The sequence below is a fragment of the Cucurbita moschata genome, unplaced genomic scaffold (assembly GCF_002738365.1).
Source record: "Cucurbita moschata cultivar Rifu unplaced genomic scaffold, Cmos_1.0 Cmo_Scf00014, whole genome shotgun sequence".
Classification (NCBI taxonomy): Eukaryota; Viridiplantae; Streptophyta; class Magnoliopsida; order Cucurbitales; family Cucurbitaceae; genus Cucurbita; species Cucurbita moschata.
In genome coordinates this window covers 1,333,969-1,350,597 of record NW_019268530.1, presented here as the reverse complement: position 1 = coordinate 1,350,597, position 16,629 = coordinate 1,333,969, and the positions used below count along the sequence as shown (strand labels likewise).

The 16,629-nt window shown below is 36.3% G+C and overlaps 3 protein-coding genes and 1 non-coding gene across 7 annotated transcripts; 2 read left to right on the top strand and 2 right to left on the bottom strand.

The window, feature by feature from the left end:
- Positions 1–21: 21 nt before the first annotated feature.
- LOC111452194 lies at positions 22–2,161 on the top strand. The gene is made up of 4 exons (XM_023092779.1): positions 22–148; positions 764–1,437; positions 1,530–1,665; positions 1,754–2,161. The coding sequence occupies exons 2-4, from the start codon at positions 867–869 to the stop codon at positions 1,842–1,844; spliced, it is 798 nt and encodes a 265-aa protein (XP_022948547.1). The 5' UTR covers positions 22–148; positions 764–866; the 3' UTR covers positions 1,845–2,161.
- Positions 2,162–2,916: 755 nt separating this feature from the next.
- Positions 2,917–9,741, bottom strand: LOC111452190 (long chain acyl-CoA synthetase 1-like). The gene is made up of 20 exons (XM_023092775.1): positions 9,627–9,741; positions 7,902–8,065; positions 7,752–7,815; positions 7,539–7,628; positions 7,398–7,454; positions 7,235–7,283; positions 6,294–6,370; positions 6,168–6,207; positions 6,001–6,095; positions 5,762–5,929; positions 5,578–5,688; positions 5,390–5,477; positions 5,229–5,295; positions 5,081–5,156; positions 4,882–4,999; positions 4,505–4,750; positions 4,282–4,421; positions 4,013–4,195; positions 3,161–3,280; positions 2,917–3,080 (listed from the first exon to the last, which is right to left on the bottom strand). The coding sequence occupies exons 2-20, from the start codon at positions 8,045–8,047 to the stop codon at positions 3,036–3,038; spliced, it is 1,980 nt and encodes a 659-aa protein (XP_022948543.1). The 5' UTR covers positions 8,048–8,065; positions 9,627–9,741; the 3' UTR covers positions 2,917–3,035.
- A 2,307-nt stretch (positions 9,742–12,048) lies between these two features.
- Positions 12,049–16,126, bottom strand: LOC111452860. Of its 4 annotated transcripts, XR_002712169.1 has the most exons (7): positions 15,805–16,126; positions 15,577–15,695; positions 15,273–15,461; positions 13,961–14,012; positions 13,705–13,870; positions 12,446–12,493; positions 12,049–12,191 (listed from the first exon to the last, which is right to left on the bottom strand). XR_002712169.1 is itself a non-coding variant. In XM_023093778.1 (6 exons), exons 1-5 carry the CDS (start codon positions 16,090–16,092, stop codon positions 13,751–13,753), a joined length of 768 nt encoding a protein of 255 aa, XP_022949546.1. In that variant the 5' UTR covers positions 16,093–16,126; the 3' UTR covers positions 12,049–12,191; positions 13,705–13,750. The 4 variants fall into 4 exon arrangements, 3 of the variants coding, with proteins under 3 accessions (XP_022949546.1, XP_022949544.1, XP_022949545.1); XM_023093778.1 differs by lacking the exon at positions 12,446–12,493; XM_023093776.1 differs by lacking the exon at positions 12,049–12,191 and having other exon boundaries at positions 12,212–12,493.
- A 276-nt stretch (positions 16,127–16,402) lies between these two features.
- On the top strand, positions 16,403–16,505 carry LOC111452909. The gene has a single exon (XR_002712184.1). It is a non-coding gene; the product is annotated as a U6 spliceosomal RNA (small nuclear RNA).
- Positions 16,506–16,629: the final 124 nt, after the last annotated feature.

Genomic DNA, 16,629 nt, shown 5'->3' with positions numbered 1-16,629 from the left:
TTTTTTTTTTTTTTTTTTTTTTTTTTTTTTTTTTTTTTTTTTGTTCCCCAGATCTTTTTCTGTTGTTCGTGTGCCAGTTGAATCTCTCCATGAACTCCAGCTTCAAAATGGCAGAAATGGCTTCTTCTTATTGATTTACTGTTTGTCGGTGAGTTCTTCTTTCTCTCGTCAAGGTTTGAACTCCCCTACCCTTTTCCTGCTACTACAATTGCATGTATGTTGGGGGAGAGGGATTTTCCCTGTTGAGTTCTATTGATTATGGAGTTTTCATTGTGTAATATTTTTGGTATGACTGAATTCAGAAGGAGAAACAATCTGCGCTACGTATTTGATTCAATTTTTGCATTTCATTTGTGTTGTTGAGTTCTATTGAATATGGTGTTTTCAGAAGTGTATGAACGTGTACAAAGATAAATTTGAAACGAAATTTGCTCACATAAGCACATTAAGTAGCTAATGTATCTAAAGCTTAGATTATAGATTTAGTTCATGAAGTTAGAGCAGTCCCTCAACTTCTTGCCCTTTTAGCTTTGGATTATGCTTTTATTTAGTTATTGTGGTTAATAATATCGATTGATCATAGAAAATTGATGATTCAAAGTTTGGGGATGATATTGACAAGGGTAAATAGACTCAAGGCTCAGAGTTCATGAGTAAGTTCATGGTTGCACTACATAAAAATCTGAAAAAAAGTTGGTTCTCTGTTTTTTGGTAACTTGGTCCATTGCTAATTGTTTTGGATTTACTTTTTTGTAATTAAAAGGTTCACCAGAGTGTTAGGAAGATGAGAAGAAAAGAAGGCCCCTTCATTTCAGGATCTTGGTAGAATGAATGCCCTGCCGTAATGGGAAGTAAAACCTCTTTACATGAGTGGTTTAGATTGTATGGCTACAGAAGATAGAGAGTTTGAAATAGATCTTGAAGGTGGTGATTATACTAGCGAAGATGATTTGAGCAGTGAATCTGACTCGACATCGAAACCACATGTTAGGAAAGCTATCAGTAGGCTTCGGAGTGGGTTTCTGTGCACTGATGGATCTATAAATCGAGGGTGTAGCTTTGCTTCCAGTAGTAATTCCACCAAGCTCGATAAGCTTGGTGTTGATGAGAACGTGGAGTTGTTGATAGACAAGAGTTTAGATGGAGAAAAGAGACGAGAACTCGGAGCTCTTGCAGAGAAGAAGAAGAACATTAAAGAGACAATTAAGAACAATGGAAAGCTTCACAAGCCACCACGACCTCCAAGGGTTCCATCATTGGATGCTGCTGACAGAATCTTTGTTAAAGAGATGACTCAATTGGCAGTGAAAAAGCGTGCCGCGGTCGAGAGAATAAAAGCTTTGAAGAAGAGGAAAGCCGAGAAAACGTCTTCATTCAACAGCAACTTACCTGCTTTGTTTATCACATTGCTTTTCTTTGTAGTCATTATCTTTCAAGGTATGTCAAATACTATAATCACTAGAAGCTCTCAAATTGATATTGATAAAAAAATGAGGATAATTGTTCATGTTGTGTAAATTCCCTGGCAGGAATGAGTGCTAATGGTAGTGCAATCATGTTCGAGTCTCCCGTGCCTTCCAGTAGCAGAAGTGCAGGCTTGATACCTCTTCAGCATTCGTCTAAATCTTTCCCGAACGTTAACGTACCGCAATCCCACATTCTCGAGTCAGTGTAGCTCGATCTTTTATGGTTTATTTAAGTAAATGCTTTATTTTTGTGTGTTCTTCATCTTAAATCCATTGTTCTGATGCAGTTTTGCAGGAGAAGCGAGCTCAGTGGAAGATTTGAAGAACGACTCCTTGAAAACTGAAGATCTTGGGGGAAGGTCTGTGCAATTTAGTTAGAATACTGAAGTTTAGTGTCACTAATCTGGTAAGACATCGCCAGCTCCTTTACACTGAAATTTTCATATACCTTATAACTTGATTGAATGCTTTAGATCATGTTGGTATCCGTAAATATGCGAAGGACTCGAACGTTTTGATGCTTTTGCTGGGTTTGTTCTTGTACAGATAGTTCACTTTTGATTGATTCATATAGTTTTGTTATAGCTAAATTGGCATGCTCTTACCAGAACTTTGAACTTAGTCATATGGGCTTCCAAAAATTGGTGGTGCTTGGTATAAATATGAAGAGGCAATTTCATCTTTTATTTTTCTCATGTGTAATGCCATCTGAAACCCATTCTTTAAATGCATATTTCATTAGATGTTCTTTCTGATTTTCGTTTTTAAAAGATTACTTTGTATTAGCAATGAGATCTAATGAAACATTTCTTATAGGGGCGTGGAAACATTTTCTTAGTAGATGCGTTTTAAAATCGTGAGGTTGATGATGATATATAACGGACCAAAGTGAATAATATTTGGATTTGTGCTATTACAAATAGCATCAGAGCCAAACACTGGGTGATTTGCCAGCGAGGGCGTTGGGCCTTCAAGGAGAGTGGATTACAAATGGCATTAGAGCTAGACATCGAGCAATTTATCGGCAAGGACTCTAGGCCCCAAGGGAAGTGGATTGTGAGATGACAATATTTGCTAGTGGTGGGCTTGAGCTATTACAAATGTCATGAGAGCCAGACATTGGGTAATTTGCCAACAAAGACGCTGGACCCCTAAGGAGTGGATTGTGAGATCTCATGTCGGATGGAAAGGGAACTAAGCATATCTTATAGAGGTGTGAAAACTTTTCCCTAGCAGATGCATTTTAAAATTGTGAGACTAACAATAATACGTAATGGGCCAAAATGGACAATATCTACGATACGTTACAGGTCAAAGCGGACAATATCAGATAATAGTAAGCTTAACTATCATTTGGGTCGGTCGGGTCGAATTGTTAAAAATTTTTAAAATCCAGGCTGTGTGAACTCAACTGTGTACCAAACAAATTCAACCTAAAAGTATATTCTCAGTCTCAAAAGTAACATATACTTCAACATAATTTCCCAAGAAAGGGATGGTGTTTATATTACTATAACATGTGGATTTTAACCTATGCTTCAGACGAATCAGCTGAGCTCTTAAACTTCATCACCTCTTGGCCTCCAAGTTCTTATATTCTGCGTTGATTTCCTTCTGCAACAAAAGGCACCTTATTAGTCTCAGTTTTGGAGAATCTGATCTGTGGGAAAATAAACAAGTTTCCAACCAACAACCTCATAGTGTTTGACCAAATTGTTTCTCTTCTTCTTCAAGGTCGCCGTGACCAATTCGTCTTCTATATCGAACGGGCGCGATTCCAGCACCACTCCTTTGATATATTCAAAACGTTTCAACTGGTGCAAGCCAAAGACGTCGAGTTAAGATGATCGATAGTCTTGTTACGTACCAGCTCAAACCCACTGTTAATAGATATTGTCCTCTTTGGGCTTGCTCTCAAGGTTTTAAAACGCGTATGCTAGGGAGAGGTTTTCGCACCCTTGTATAAGGAATGTTTCGTTCTCTCTCCAATCGAGGTGGGATTTCAAAATCCACCCCCTTGGGGGGCCCAACATCCTAGCTAGCACACCGTCCAATGTCTAGCTCTTATACCATTTGTAACAACCCAAGTCCACCGCTAGCAGATATTGTGCTTTTTGGGTTTTCTCTTCTGGGCTTTCCCTTAAGGTTTTAAAATGTGTATGCTAGGGAGAGGTTTCTACGTCCTTATAAGGAATGTTTCGTTCCCATCTCCAATCGATATGGGATCTCACAATTCACCCCCCTTGAGAGCTAGCATCGTCGCTAGCACACTGCCCAGTATCTAGCTCTGATACCATTTGTAACAATCCAAGACTACCGCTAGCAGATATTACCCTCTTTATGTTTTCTCTTTTGGACCTCCCCTCAAAGTTTTAAAACGCGTTTTCTAGGGAGAGGTTTCCACACTCTTATAAGAAATGTTTCATTCCCTCTCCAACCGACATGAGATCTCACGTGATACGAAAAGAAAAAAAACAAAACATGATCAGATATTCATGGAGCCATACTACTTATCCGACAGGAAGTAGAGCCGAGAGTGATTGTACCTTGGTCCTTTCAGCTGTGGAAGTGAGCTCAGAAAGAACATATTGTCTAAGCTGTTCAAGACAACAAAGCTCAGAAAAAGAACACAAAAAACCATTTGAATTTGCCCATTTCTTGGTGTTTTCCTCATGTAGCACCACCACTGCCACCAGTTTTGATTTGAAGCTGTTCCCATATATCCATATCTTTGGAAAAAAAAAACAACATCAAAGAAACTCAAGTCACCAAAAGCTGTTCCCATAGGCTTAGAGTAACACGATTTAAAACTTACATCTTCGACGATCGGGGTAACAGAGTAAACGTTTTCTAAGTACTCGAGCGCGATATACTCTCCTTGGGATAGTTTTATAAGATTCTTCTTCCTATCAATGATCTTCACAACCCCATTAGGAAAGATCTCTCCTATGTCTCCTAAAGTAGCAGAAGAATGGAACAAATAAGCGAAGAACCAATGAATTATTCGACATGAACAACAGAAGGACGTGACGAATCACCTGTATGAAACCAACCATCCTTGATCGATTCTTTCGTTAACTCCGGATTCTTGTAGTATTCATTGAAAACAGTCTTCCCTCTCACACATATTTCCCCACATGGACGATCCCCCAACGGATCGTAACCCATCTCGGGAACCTCTTCCAAGCGAAGCTCGTTGTATAGAGTAACAGCACCAACGTTCCCAAGCATACACATTTCATCAGGAAAGCCAACAGTAGTTGGTCCACAAGTTTCAGTCAATCCTATATGTACCACATCATTACATTCACAAACAACGATGAGAGAAACTCGTTAAACATATCGTGATGAAGAACGGAGAATCTTGAAACATAGGATTGTGCTAAAGATACGAGTATTAAAACCATAGTTTTACCATAGCCTTGGACGAACAAAGCACAACATGTGACCCTTAGAAACTCTTCAACTTCGGCACTCAAGGCTGCACCCCCGGATATTATTAGTCGAAGACGACCGCCTAATCTAGCTTTCACCTGAACTTATAGAAGTTTAGAGTGATCGTAAGGTAGCCCGAAACGAGAACGTGTAATCTGATAAGAAAAGTAGGAGTCGACCTTCCTGAACGCTAAAAAGTCTGCCAATGGCGATGCGTCCTTCTGTTTGTATCCGCTATTCATCCATGAAAGTTTGCTGCAAGTTCAGCATTTGAGCTTATAAGAATCATGAAAGGAACAAGAACATAGAGATAAAAGGTTGACTTACTATTTGTAGAGCAAATCAAATGCCTTCCTTCTCACTGGATTGAGTACTTGAACAGCTTCCTTGATTCCTATAATACAGATTTGGTTTGCCATGTTAACAAGGCCATGGATTAACGAGTTAATAGCAATCGAATTACAAACGACGAGCAACGTTCTTCATGCCTTCGTGAATTTTTTCGAAGACTCGAGGTACGCCAACCAAAAGCGTCGGCTTTAGTTCCATTAGATCATCTTTTATCGCATCGAGATCCTACATATCAAAGGTCTAGAGGATGTTAATGTTGGATGTATCGCACGATTGTATCTTATTCTACTGAGTCAAGTTTATTAGGTCATGAAGAATACAATACCCCGTGGTAGTAGCCAACGGATGCGCCGTTACGAAAGAAATATTCCTCGACCGTACGGTCGAGGATATGAGCAAGCGGTAGGAAAGATAGATACACGTCGTCCTCTGTCATCTACGGACGAAAAGTTTAACGTCATAAACAAAGAAAAGCTTGAGCTAGAAAAGAAACAAAGGGACTTATCTACCTTGTCTTCAAATTGCTCCATGAAGACATCAACTCCTCTAATAAACGTTGTGATCGTTTCATGTGTTAACACGACGCCTTTGGGAGTTCCACTCGTTCCACTTGTGTACATAATCGTGCAAACGTCGAAAGGTCGTGGAGGAACGATCTCGAATGGATCTTCTTTTCCCTGATTCAAAATAGATTCACGTATCAACTACAACACGTAAAGAAGGATGATAAAACAGACTTAAAACGGACCAAGCGAAGGAACTCGTCCCACGAGTATGGTTTTATCCCGTTGCCTACTGCTGAGGTCTTTTCTTCCCCTTTCAGTGATGTAAAGCAGATGATCACTGCAAAAGGAATTGAACTCGGTAAATTGGTTTATCGGTTGCTCGAAAACCGTCTTGTCTCGTCGTTCTTACCTTTCAGCCTCTTAGGATTTGTGCTTCCAGAACTTAGTAGCTGCAAAACAAGCAGAGAATTTCAACCATTTCTAAGTGTGTCCCTTTGTTTGTTGTATACTTTACTAACAGGAAAGCAGTTCTTACCTCTTTTGCTTTCTTATCTTGGATGAAAATGATATCAATCTCTGCGTGTTCTATAATATAATTAACAGCTCCATGTCCTGCAATTCATTTAGTTTAAGAATCATTATAACTTACAAAGAGCTTTGAATGCTTGAAGACGCTCTCTTGGTTCTAAGTTCAAACTCTTAAGTAACGGTCCAAGCCCACTACTAGTAGATATTGTCCTACTCGGGTTTTTTCTTTCGGGTTTCCTCTCAAAGTTTCTAAAACGCGTCTGCTAGGGAGAGGTTTCTACACCCTTATAAAGAATGTTTCGTTCTCCTTCCCAACAGGGATCTCACACTTATTGTCTCTTGTAGTGCTGGTTTTAAGATGGGTGAACCCTATGGAAAGTAGTACGGGTGAGCCACAAAGAAGGGGAGCATAGGACACGGTGGTGAATGGATTCCGGGAGGAGGAGATGAAGATGAAGAAGGAGAAGGAGAAGAAGGCGTTATTCACAATCTACCAAGGAGCAGATGACGCGACGTTTGAGTGGTTACCCCTGTAAAGTCTTCTTAGGAAGCTTGGGAGGTACTGAAGAAAGCCTTTGAGGGCGTGGATAGAGTGAAGAAGATCTGCTTGCAAGCTTTACAAGCAAATTTGAGGCTCTAGAACAAGAAGGTTTGGAATCAATTTGTGATTACTTCTATCAACACCGACGTCCTAGTTCGGGGCGTGCTCTGTTTGGGGTGTGTCGGGAGAGAGAAATAATAGACTTTTTGGAGGACTTGAGAGATCCCGAGTAATGTTTGTTCTCTTGTTAGATCCTATGTTTGTCTTCGGGCTTCTTTCTAGTGAATATAGTAAGAGACCAAAATGAGAAACAAGCTTTCCAAAACGTCCCAATGGTGCTCGTTTGAGAAACGAAAAAACCATTGATGGTACCCTTATCGAAAATGGCCCGAAAAGGAGTACTTTACCAAGTGTATCATAGAGTGGCACAGCAACCAAACTGTGGGCATTGCAAGCCTACACAAAACATTTAGAGTATCAGTTATCTGATATCACCAACACTGAAACGACAAAAAACTATTACAGCTTATAAAACATTCAGACAAGATTTTAAGGATGTTTCAGCTAAACCTCCATAGCAATTATCCATTGAGGACAATTCGCGCCATAAATCCCGATTCGAGAGCCCTGTCACGCGTATTTTGTTTCTCAGTTCTTACAATATGGTCCATATCATATCGAAAAATCATGAAATCGTCGAAGTATGCTAACCGCTTTGGCGCCAACCGCTCGTAGAGCAGAACCAATGTTAAGAACATCAACATAAACTTCTTGGTAAGTTTTCCATATATAAGGTCCAGGCTGAATACCAAAGACAAAAACAAAGAACCCGAAAAGAATCGTCATAATATCGATCGATCACGAAAACCATTTAAGTTCATGAACAGTTCTATCATTTTTTCTTCAAAGATTATGAGAATTCACCTTCCCTTCCACAAATTTTCGCCATCCGAGCATTCGCTTACCAGCATACTTTTTGGCTGAAACACTGCAAAGATAATAAAACATGAACAGAATACAACCATCCGTGCATAGTTCAACTAGTTAAGACATATACTCTCGACTACCCTGCACCTGAAAATATCCCAAGTTGTGCTCAAATCTTCATATAGAGGAGGAAAGCCATCCTTTGTAAGAACATTGCGATAAACCGGACCGACCGACGGTTTACCGTCTTTTCCTTCCATTCCTTCCTCGACCTTGATCGAAAAACTCTTCATTCTTCAGTTCTGTAAATCCTGCTGCATTGCCTCACTATTTAACCCCAACTTTCATGGAAATTTTCTTTGTTCTCAGCAAAATTAATTACAAGGGACAGGTTCTACATATAAGTTGTACAATGCTATCAAAAGACAGCAGGCGGCCATTAATGAGATGCCAACCACCATGTCCAAATGCTTCCAATTGGGGGCTCAGAGAAACAAGAAGGCCCAAAACTTTATGAAGTTTTGAAAGAAAAAACAGAGTGAGGAAGAAAATAGAGGTTGTTTTTCAAGAACGTTGCCGATATTTAGCAATGGTGAGAAGAGAACAGGCATGGAAATGGAGAAAACAGGTAGAACATCAAAAACCCACTTCCAAATTCATCAAAATAAACAGAAGAAGAGAGAAAATGAAGAAAACAGAGGTTGTTTTTCAAGAACATTGCTGATATTTAGCAATGGTGAGAAGAAAACAGGCATGGAAATGGAGAAAACAGGTAGAACATCAAAAATCCACTTCCAAATTCATCAAAATAAACAGAAAAAGAGAGAAAATGAAAACAGGTAGAACATCAAAAATCCACTTCCAAATTCATCAAAATAAACAGAAAAAGAGAGAAAATGAAGAAAACAGAGGTTGTTTTTCAAGAACATTGCTGATATCAAAATAAACAGAAAAAGAGAGAAAATGAAGAAAACAGAGGTTGTTTTTCAAGAACATTGCTGATATTTAGCAATGGTGAGAAGAAAACAGGCATGGAAATGGAGCAAACAGGTAGAACATCAAAAATCCACTTCCAAATTCATCAAAATAAACAGAAAAAGAGAGAAAATGAAAACAGGTAGAACATCAAAAATCCACTTCCAAATTCATCAAAATAAACAGAAAAAGAGAGAAAATGAAGAAAACAGAGGTTGTTTTTCAAGAACATTGCTGATATCAAAATAAACAGAAAAAGAGAGAAAATGAAGAAAACAGAGGTTGTTTTTCAAGAACATTGCTGATATTTAGCAATGGTGAGAAGAAAACAGGCATGGAAATGGAGCAAACAGGTAGAACATCAAAAATCCACTTCCAAATTCATCAAAATAAACAGAAAAAGAGAGAAAATGAAGAAAACAGAGGTTGTTTTTCAAGAACATTGCTGATATTTAGCAATGGTGAGAAGAAAACAGGCATGGAAATGGAGCAAACAGGTAGAACATCAAAACCCCACTTCCAAAATCATCAAAATAAACAGAAAAAGTGAGGAAAAGAGCAAAAAAGAGCGAAAATGAAGAAAACAGAGCTTGTTTTTCAAGAACATTGTTGATATTTAGCGATGGTGAGAAGAAAACAGGCATGGAAATGGAGCAAACAGGTAGAACATCAAAACCCCACTTCCAAATTCATCAAAACAAACATAAAAAGAGAGGAAAAGAGCAAAAAAGAGCGAAAATGAAGAAAACAGAGCTTGTTTTTCAAGAACATTGCTGATATTTAGCAATGGTGAGAAGGAAACAGCCATAAAAATGGAGCAAACAGGTAGAAGATCAAAAACCCACTTCCAAATTCATCAAAAAAAGCAGAAAAACATTAAAAAGAAAGAGGACTTACAGTGGAATGAGCAGAGCAGCAGAGAAGGAAGAAAATCATGCAATACAAGAGAGGTGTTGGCGTGAGCTGATTATAAGGGGAAACGGAACAGAAAGGGCAGAGATGTTAATGCGTTTGTTGAAATCAGCTGCATTATCGAATACCAAATTTCCCAACACATTTATCAAAACATCTTATTGTTAAACATCATTATTATATGTTCCGAAATTTTCTACATCGTTTCAAATATTACATTGTTTCAAATTTTCTACATTGCGTTTTTACAAATATTAAGTCGAGGTACATAAAATTGCTCTGAGTAACTTTACATTGTTTCAAATATTTTTTAGGATCTCTTTCATTTAGATGTAATTTCAATTCATTTATGTATCACCGTTGGAAAAATAGCGGGGGAGAAATTTCATTTATGCCTCACCTACTTCAATCTTGAAAGCATTAAATGTGGGTGCTTCTCACCATTCCCAATATTAAATTATGAGTGTTTTTTTTTTCTTCAATAAAAATAGAGATTAAATTTCCATTTAAATATGGATATTTCTACCTTGATAAAAAGAAATCAAATATTAAAAAAAGATAAATTATAATATAATTTTACTTTATTTAAATATATAAAATATTTATTAATTTGTTTTTGTTTAAAATATTTGTTTAAATATATCTATCATATTAATAACTCTCGAATTTGATAGAGAAAATTAAAATAAACTGTTTCATCTATAATAATAATAATAGTATTATTATTATTATTATTATATTAGACTGAACTTGCACTAATTGAAAAAAAAACTTTAAAATAATAATCAATATTGAATTTTATTAAAATATTTTTTATTATTATTATATATATATATATTTTTTTTTTTTTTTAATCATTGATTGGACTTGCAAGAATTGAAAGAGAAAAATCAAAATAATGAATTTCAAAGCATTGGTTCAACGGTTAAATATGACCGCTTTTGTAATGGCTTAATGGGGCGGGTCATTTTAGTAATTTAACTTTAGATATTTTTAAATTATTTTCTATTTAAACCAATATTTTTAATTTTTATTATAAAAAATTTTAATTTGGTACTATTCGATAGAAAAATTCAAACTTCTGACCTCCTAATTGAAATTTATAATTAAATTAATTGAATTTTACCTCACAAATAAGAACCGTCTAAGCGTGATATAGATGATAAGATACCAAGTGTCTGAACGTGTATGTGAGAAAGTTACGATAAACATGTAGAAGTTTCAATAATATCGTTTGCAAGCAATTGAATAAAATAATAGATGGTTGACTTGATTCAAATTAAAACTTCGATTTTGATTTTCAACCCTAAACGAACAAATTAGTGGTGTGATGTGAAATGTTTTAATTTTACATTATTTTCTTTTATCATCAATATTGCCCACTAGACTAAATCTATGCTCGATCTTCCTCTTATATGGTAAGTTATCACATCTTTATTTACAAAATTAGTTAGCAGACGAGCGTTATAAAATTTAGCATGTAACTCCCTTCTAACATAAAATTAATACGCTAAAACCCGATAAAAATAACATAGAAACTCGAGCTAAAAATATCAAAAATGAAAACAAACTATAAAAGGTAGTTCAATCCATGAATAAAAACAATAGTGGTTAGTAAGTGGAAGTTGGAACTACAAATTTGATTTTAGTAAATAAAACTAAATAATAATAAATCATGAGAGCTATAGCTGTTGAAGCCGATTTTGTTGGGTAAAATTAACGATGGAGAAAAAAAAAAGTCAATTTTAATCAAAGAATGACAACTAATTGGCAAAACTCATTGTCAAACTGCATGCTACGTGTTTTTTTTATAATAAATTATTTATCAAATTAAAAATTAAGTTGTTTTCTTTATTTAATAGCATATGTAGTTAGCTCATTTATAAGTCCATTTTAAATAAATAAATAAATAAAGTGGGGCAATTTTGCAAAAAAGACCAAATATATGGTGACGTGGGCGTGGCATATTAACCAATCAAAAGCTAGCATGTGGCAAAACGCCTATTTTTTTCTTCCTATATTTAAAGCTTGAAAATTTTGAAAAATAATTTTATTTCTAATAGAGTTAAAAAGAATGTGAGTAAATAAGTCATTATGAACAAACAATTACTATGAAAAAAAACTTTTTCTCTCTCCTATTTTTTCATCTCATTAATAAATATTTGACATTTGAAGAGATAAAAAGGAACAATCCCAAACAAAGAAAAAGTAAAGTTTCAAGTTATAGTTTTGTCCTTACCATCCAAAAGTATGTGTTGTCACCTATGAAACAAAGGAAAATAAAATAAATATATTGCCACGTAAGCAATAAAAACTATAATTATTTATTTCCAAGAAAACTTTATTACCACGTAAGCAACAAAAAAAAGTAGAAAGATTTACTTCCTATAAAAGGTCGCTAATACAATTAAATACGTGTCAAAACATAATTCAATTAGTTAAAATATATTCTTATGATCGAGAGGTTAAGTTGTTCAAATGTCTACCTTCACCTATTGTTATCCTAGTTCGAGCATTGATTTCAGGCCTCAGTTTCAATGCCTATTAGGTCTACAATATAAGAAGTCAAATTCAAATCGTAAGATCAGAAAACTCGTAAAAATTAATCAATTTGTCCTCAAATGATACACTCAAGAATCCAAAGTATATTCAACACGATGACGAGCATCACAAAACCCAAAAGTACTAATAGAAAGGAGATTTTTTTTGTATGATAGACATCCAACGTTCCCCACATAGGCATCAGCAGCAGAAAGCTCACAACTAATGCAAATGGGCAATAAATGAATCAAAATGAAACTTACCCTAAGTTATTGGCAGGTGGAATTTAACTCACACCCACTTTCTTGCTTCTGAATCAAACCAATATAAAAGGAATAATAAGGACGCAGAACAGAAAGGCAATGAAGAGCGTAGCTATTTTTGTATGAAAATGGCCTGTAACTGCACATGAGCTAATAATATTAATTGCCCCAAGCCATTTGAGTGAAGTACTATTACCCAACTTGGCTTCAAGAAGATAAGATTTGGGAGTTCGTTTCAGAAAATGGTGCATGTGAATGAACTCCAATGGTTGGGCATTTATTTAGGCCTCTCACAAAACCCTAGAATCTTAATGGTGGGCAAGTCAAATTGGTTGTTTATAATACACATTCTTCGGTCGCAGAGTCTTTGCATTATGGATTTTGAATAGAAAGCATCGTAGAAATGAAGTTATACCGCAAAATGTGTGTTAAATATGTCTTGCAATTTTATAAAATGTCTAATAAATCCTTAAATTTCTAGTTTAATTACTTCTTCAACTTTTGATTGAACTTACCGGGCTTGAAATTAGAAGTTTATTGTCTCCTACTTGTTAGAGGATTGTTGGGAGGGAGTTCCACGTTGCCTAACTTAAGGAAGGATCATGAGTTTATAAGTAAAGAAATACATCTCCATTGGTACGAGGAGTTAAGGAAAGCCCAAAGCAAAGCCATGAGAGCTTAGGTTCAAAGTGGACAATATCATACTATTGTGGAGAATCGTGAATCCTAACATGGTATCAAAGTCATGCTCTAAACTTAGTCATGTCAATAGAATGCTCAAATGTCGAACAAAGAATTGTGAACCTCGAAGGTGTAATCAAAAGTGACGAAAGTATCGAACAAAGGTTCTACTTTGTTTGAGGGCTTAGAGAAGGAGTCGAGCCTCAATTAAAGGGAGGCTCCATAGTGTAGTTTGTTCGAGGGAAAATTGTTAAGGATTATTGGAAGGGAGTCCTATATTGGCTAATTTAGGGAATGATCATGGGGTTCTAAAGTAAGGAAATACATCTCCATTGATATGAGGTCTTTTGGGGAAGCCCAAAGCAAAGTCATGAGAGCTTAGGCTCAAAGTGGACAATATCATACCATTGTAAAGAGTCGTAATTCCTAACCCTACAAACACAAAATTTAGTTAATTTCCTCTCTTACTGAAATCCAAATTTGAATTTCTATTCAATTTAATGGATTTTTCCTATAAAAACAGAAAATAATCTTCAAACAGAAATAAAAATGACAAGTCATCAAAATTAATTATTTACCTTCCCAGCTCCAACCTTCCAATCTATTAGGCAGAAAAACATTTGATTAAGCAGACCCATCCTTTTTTACAGCAACAGAATCCAACACAGACTTGAGCCACCTCGATAAATTAATCAAGAATGGAGTGTATACAAAATAGCATGTGATTGTCCAGCTGATTAGCCCCTGCATTAAACAAAAGCAAGCTTTAAAACTTTCCAGGATTTATACTCATGAATTTCCCATCACTTGCTGATATGTGCCTTCATCACTTACCTCACCAAAGATCTCGACATTCGCTTGTGGATAATACCAGAGATGGAAAAACCTGTATAAGCATTAGATCAAGGAGTAGAGTAGCATTTGGTTAGCGAAAACAGAATCGAAGAAAAACAAAATTGTTTACGAATCGAATATCACTTGATCATCTAAGTGATTCTCTGTAAACCATCGTTTGCTTCTATGATGAAATCAGTTGGGGCTCAAAGGAACGGCAGCTCATCAGATTAGTCATAAAATATTGGATATTCTTTTATAAAAGCGAGGCATCTTTTGAATCACCTTTAAAGTTGCCAAGAACATAATATCATCTCAAGTTTTTTCCTTTTAGTTTGAGAAGAAATGTACTAACTGCATCTAACTCATGATGAAATCTTCATATTTTTTGTAATCAAGGTATCACATGACTTGACTCCTTGTACAATGCTCCCGATCTACCCTACTAATCTTTTGGGGAGACTTCGTCCATCCTAAAGCTATAACAGCCTAAGCTCACTACTAGCAAATATTGTCCACTTTGACTTCTTACACATCGCCGTCAACCTCATGGTTTTAAAACACGTCTGCTAGGGAGAGATTTTCACACCCTTATAAAGAATATTTCGTTTCCCTCTCCAACCGATGTGGGATCTCACAATCCACCCCCCTTGGAGATCCAGCGTCCTTGTTGGCACAACGCCCGATGTCTGGCTCTTATACTATTTGTAACAACCTAAGCCCATCGCTAGCAAATATTGTCCACTTTGGCTCGTTACGTATCGTCGTCAGCCTCACAGTTTTAAAACGTGTTTGCTAGGGAGACTTTTCCACACTCTTATAAGGAATGCTTCGTTCCCCTCTCCAACTAATGTGGGATCTCGAAAAGGCTAACCTCGCTCCTTGTAACAAGGGTTTTAATTATAATAAAGTCTACCTCTGATAACATTTCTTTTCTCATCCTAAGCCTCTTCTAACGTTGTTGGCACTCATGTTTTGCTCAAAAACAATTTCGTCCTAATATTTTTACAAATATAACAATTAAGTTCTTGACATTCAAAATTTCGTAGGAATCTCTTCAAGTAGCAACTAACGTACTTGAAGTTGGGTCAAGTGAATAAAGTAGATATACACCTCCCTATAATCCAAACTCAAAAGTAGTCCAAGTATTTAGTCATTCGATTGCCTCACTAACAACTAAACTTCTAACAATAGAGAATTAACCTCTACATTTCTAAATATATAGGAACTAAATCATCACATAAAAATGTACAAGAACCAACAAATATCATAAACTACTTGTAGGTGAATTGAAAGAGGGTCGTTCACATACTTCATAATGGGAATCTCAGCCAGAGGGCAGAGAAGGCCAACAACACAAGCCAGTGAGAAGCCAAGCAATGAACTATCAAGCAATGCCCATATAAACTCAGCCCCAGCAAACAATGCATATGCCTCAATGTTGGGAGCCACTCCAGCTTTGTACATTTCAGCACTCAATTCAATAAACAAAGCCAATGCTCTGATCAAACAGTAACAAACAATACATATTAGAATACTAATTATATGAAAATCGCTTGTAATAGATCATTTTCACTCCCTAAAAAATCTAATACAAACAAAAAAAAAAAGCTCACATTAAGGATGCTACTGTCTTGCCCAAACTCCCCTCCGGTCTGTTCGGCGAAAAATTCTCATCTATGTAGAGTTGAATCAATCCAACAGTACAGTAAAATACTCCCAGCAAGAAAGGAACCTAGAGCAGCATTCAGATTCAAAATCGCTCGTAAAACCATCAGTTGCCCTAAAAATTAGTGGCAATTCACGAATCATAGGGTTCTACAATCGCGATTCGAAAATCTTACCCAAATGTTAGTGCGGAGTGGGCCGATATCGACGGATCCTATTTGATAAACGACGAGATTCACCCGAGAATGGAGACCATCGAGAAGAGGACCTAAGAGAAAGCCTGAACCAAATAGGGCAATGGAAATGGAGGGCCAAGATGTTCTGAGACTGAGGCTTGTTCTAGCCTTCCTGTTGCTTCCATGGCTGGAGAGTGTTCTTAGCAGAGAATTTTTGGGGTTGGGATGGAAATGGGATTGGGAAAATTGAAGAGAGTGGGAGAAGCCCAATGCATGGATTGATTGCATTTTGGAGTTCGTAGAAAATGCTAACAGATGAAATTTTGAATTTAAGAAGAAATATATATTTTTAATTATTAAATGCAAAAATAATAATAATAATAATATATAAACAAATATTTTAAATGAAAGAAACAGTCTGCACATTTTCCTAGGAGTCGGAATCTCGATGTGTCGATCTGCTACAAACTACAGTCTTATCAGTAATCAGTCTATCGAATTGTCAATCAGCTGTCGTTTGAAGCAATAATTTGTCCCACATCGGTCAGTTTTGATTATATTTTATACTTTAAAATAAAACGCGCTAGCCACAACGCTTGTCCCTTCGGGGACATCCGATAAAATTGGAACGATACAGAGAAGATTAGCATGGCCCCTGCGCAAGGATGACACGCACAAATCGAGAAATGGTCCAAATTTTTTTTTCCAACTTTGCCCCTTGCATCTTAGCTATTCACGAATATATCCTTTTTTAAATTTTTAAATAATATTCTTAAACTAAAAAAATTAAAATTAAAACAATATTCCCGTTATTTTTTTTTATTT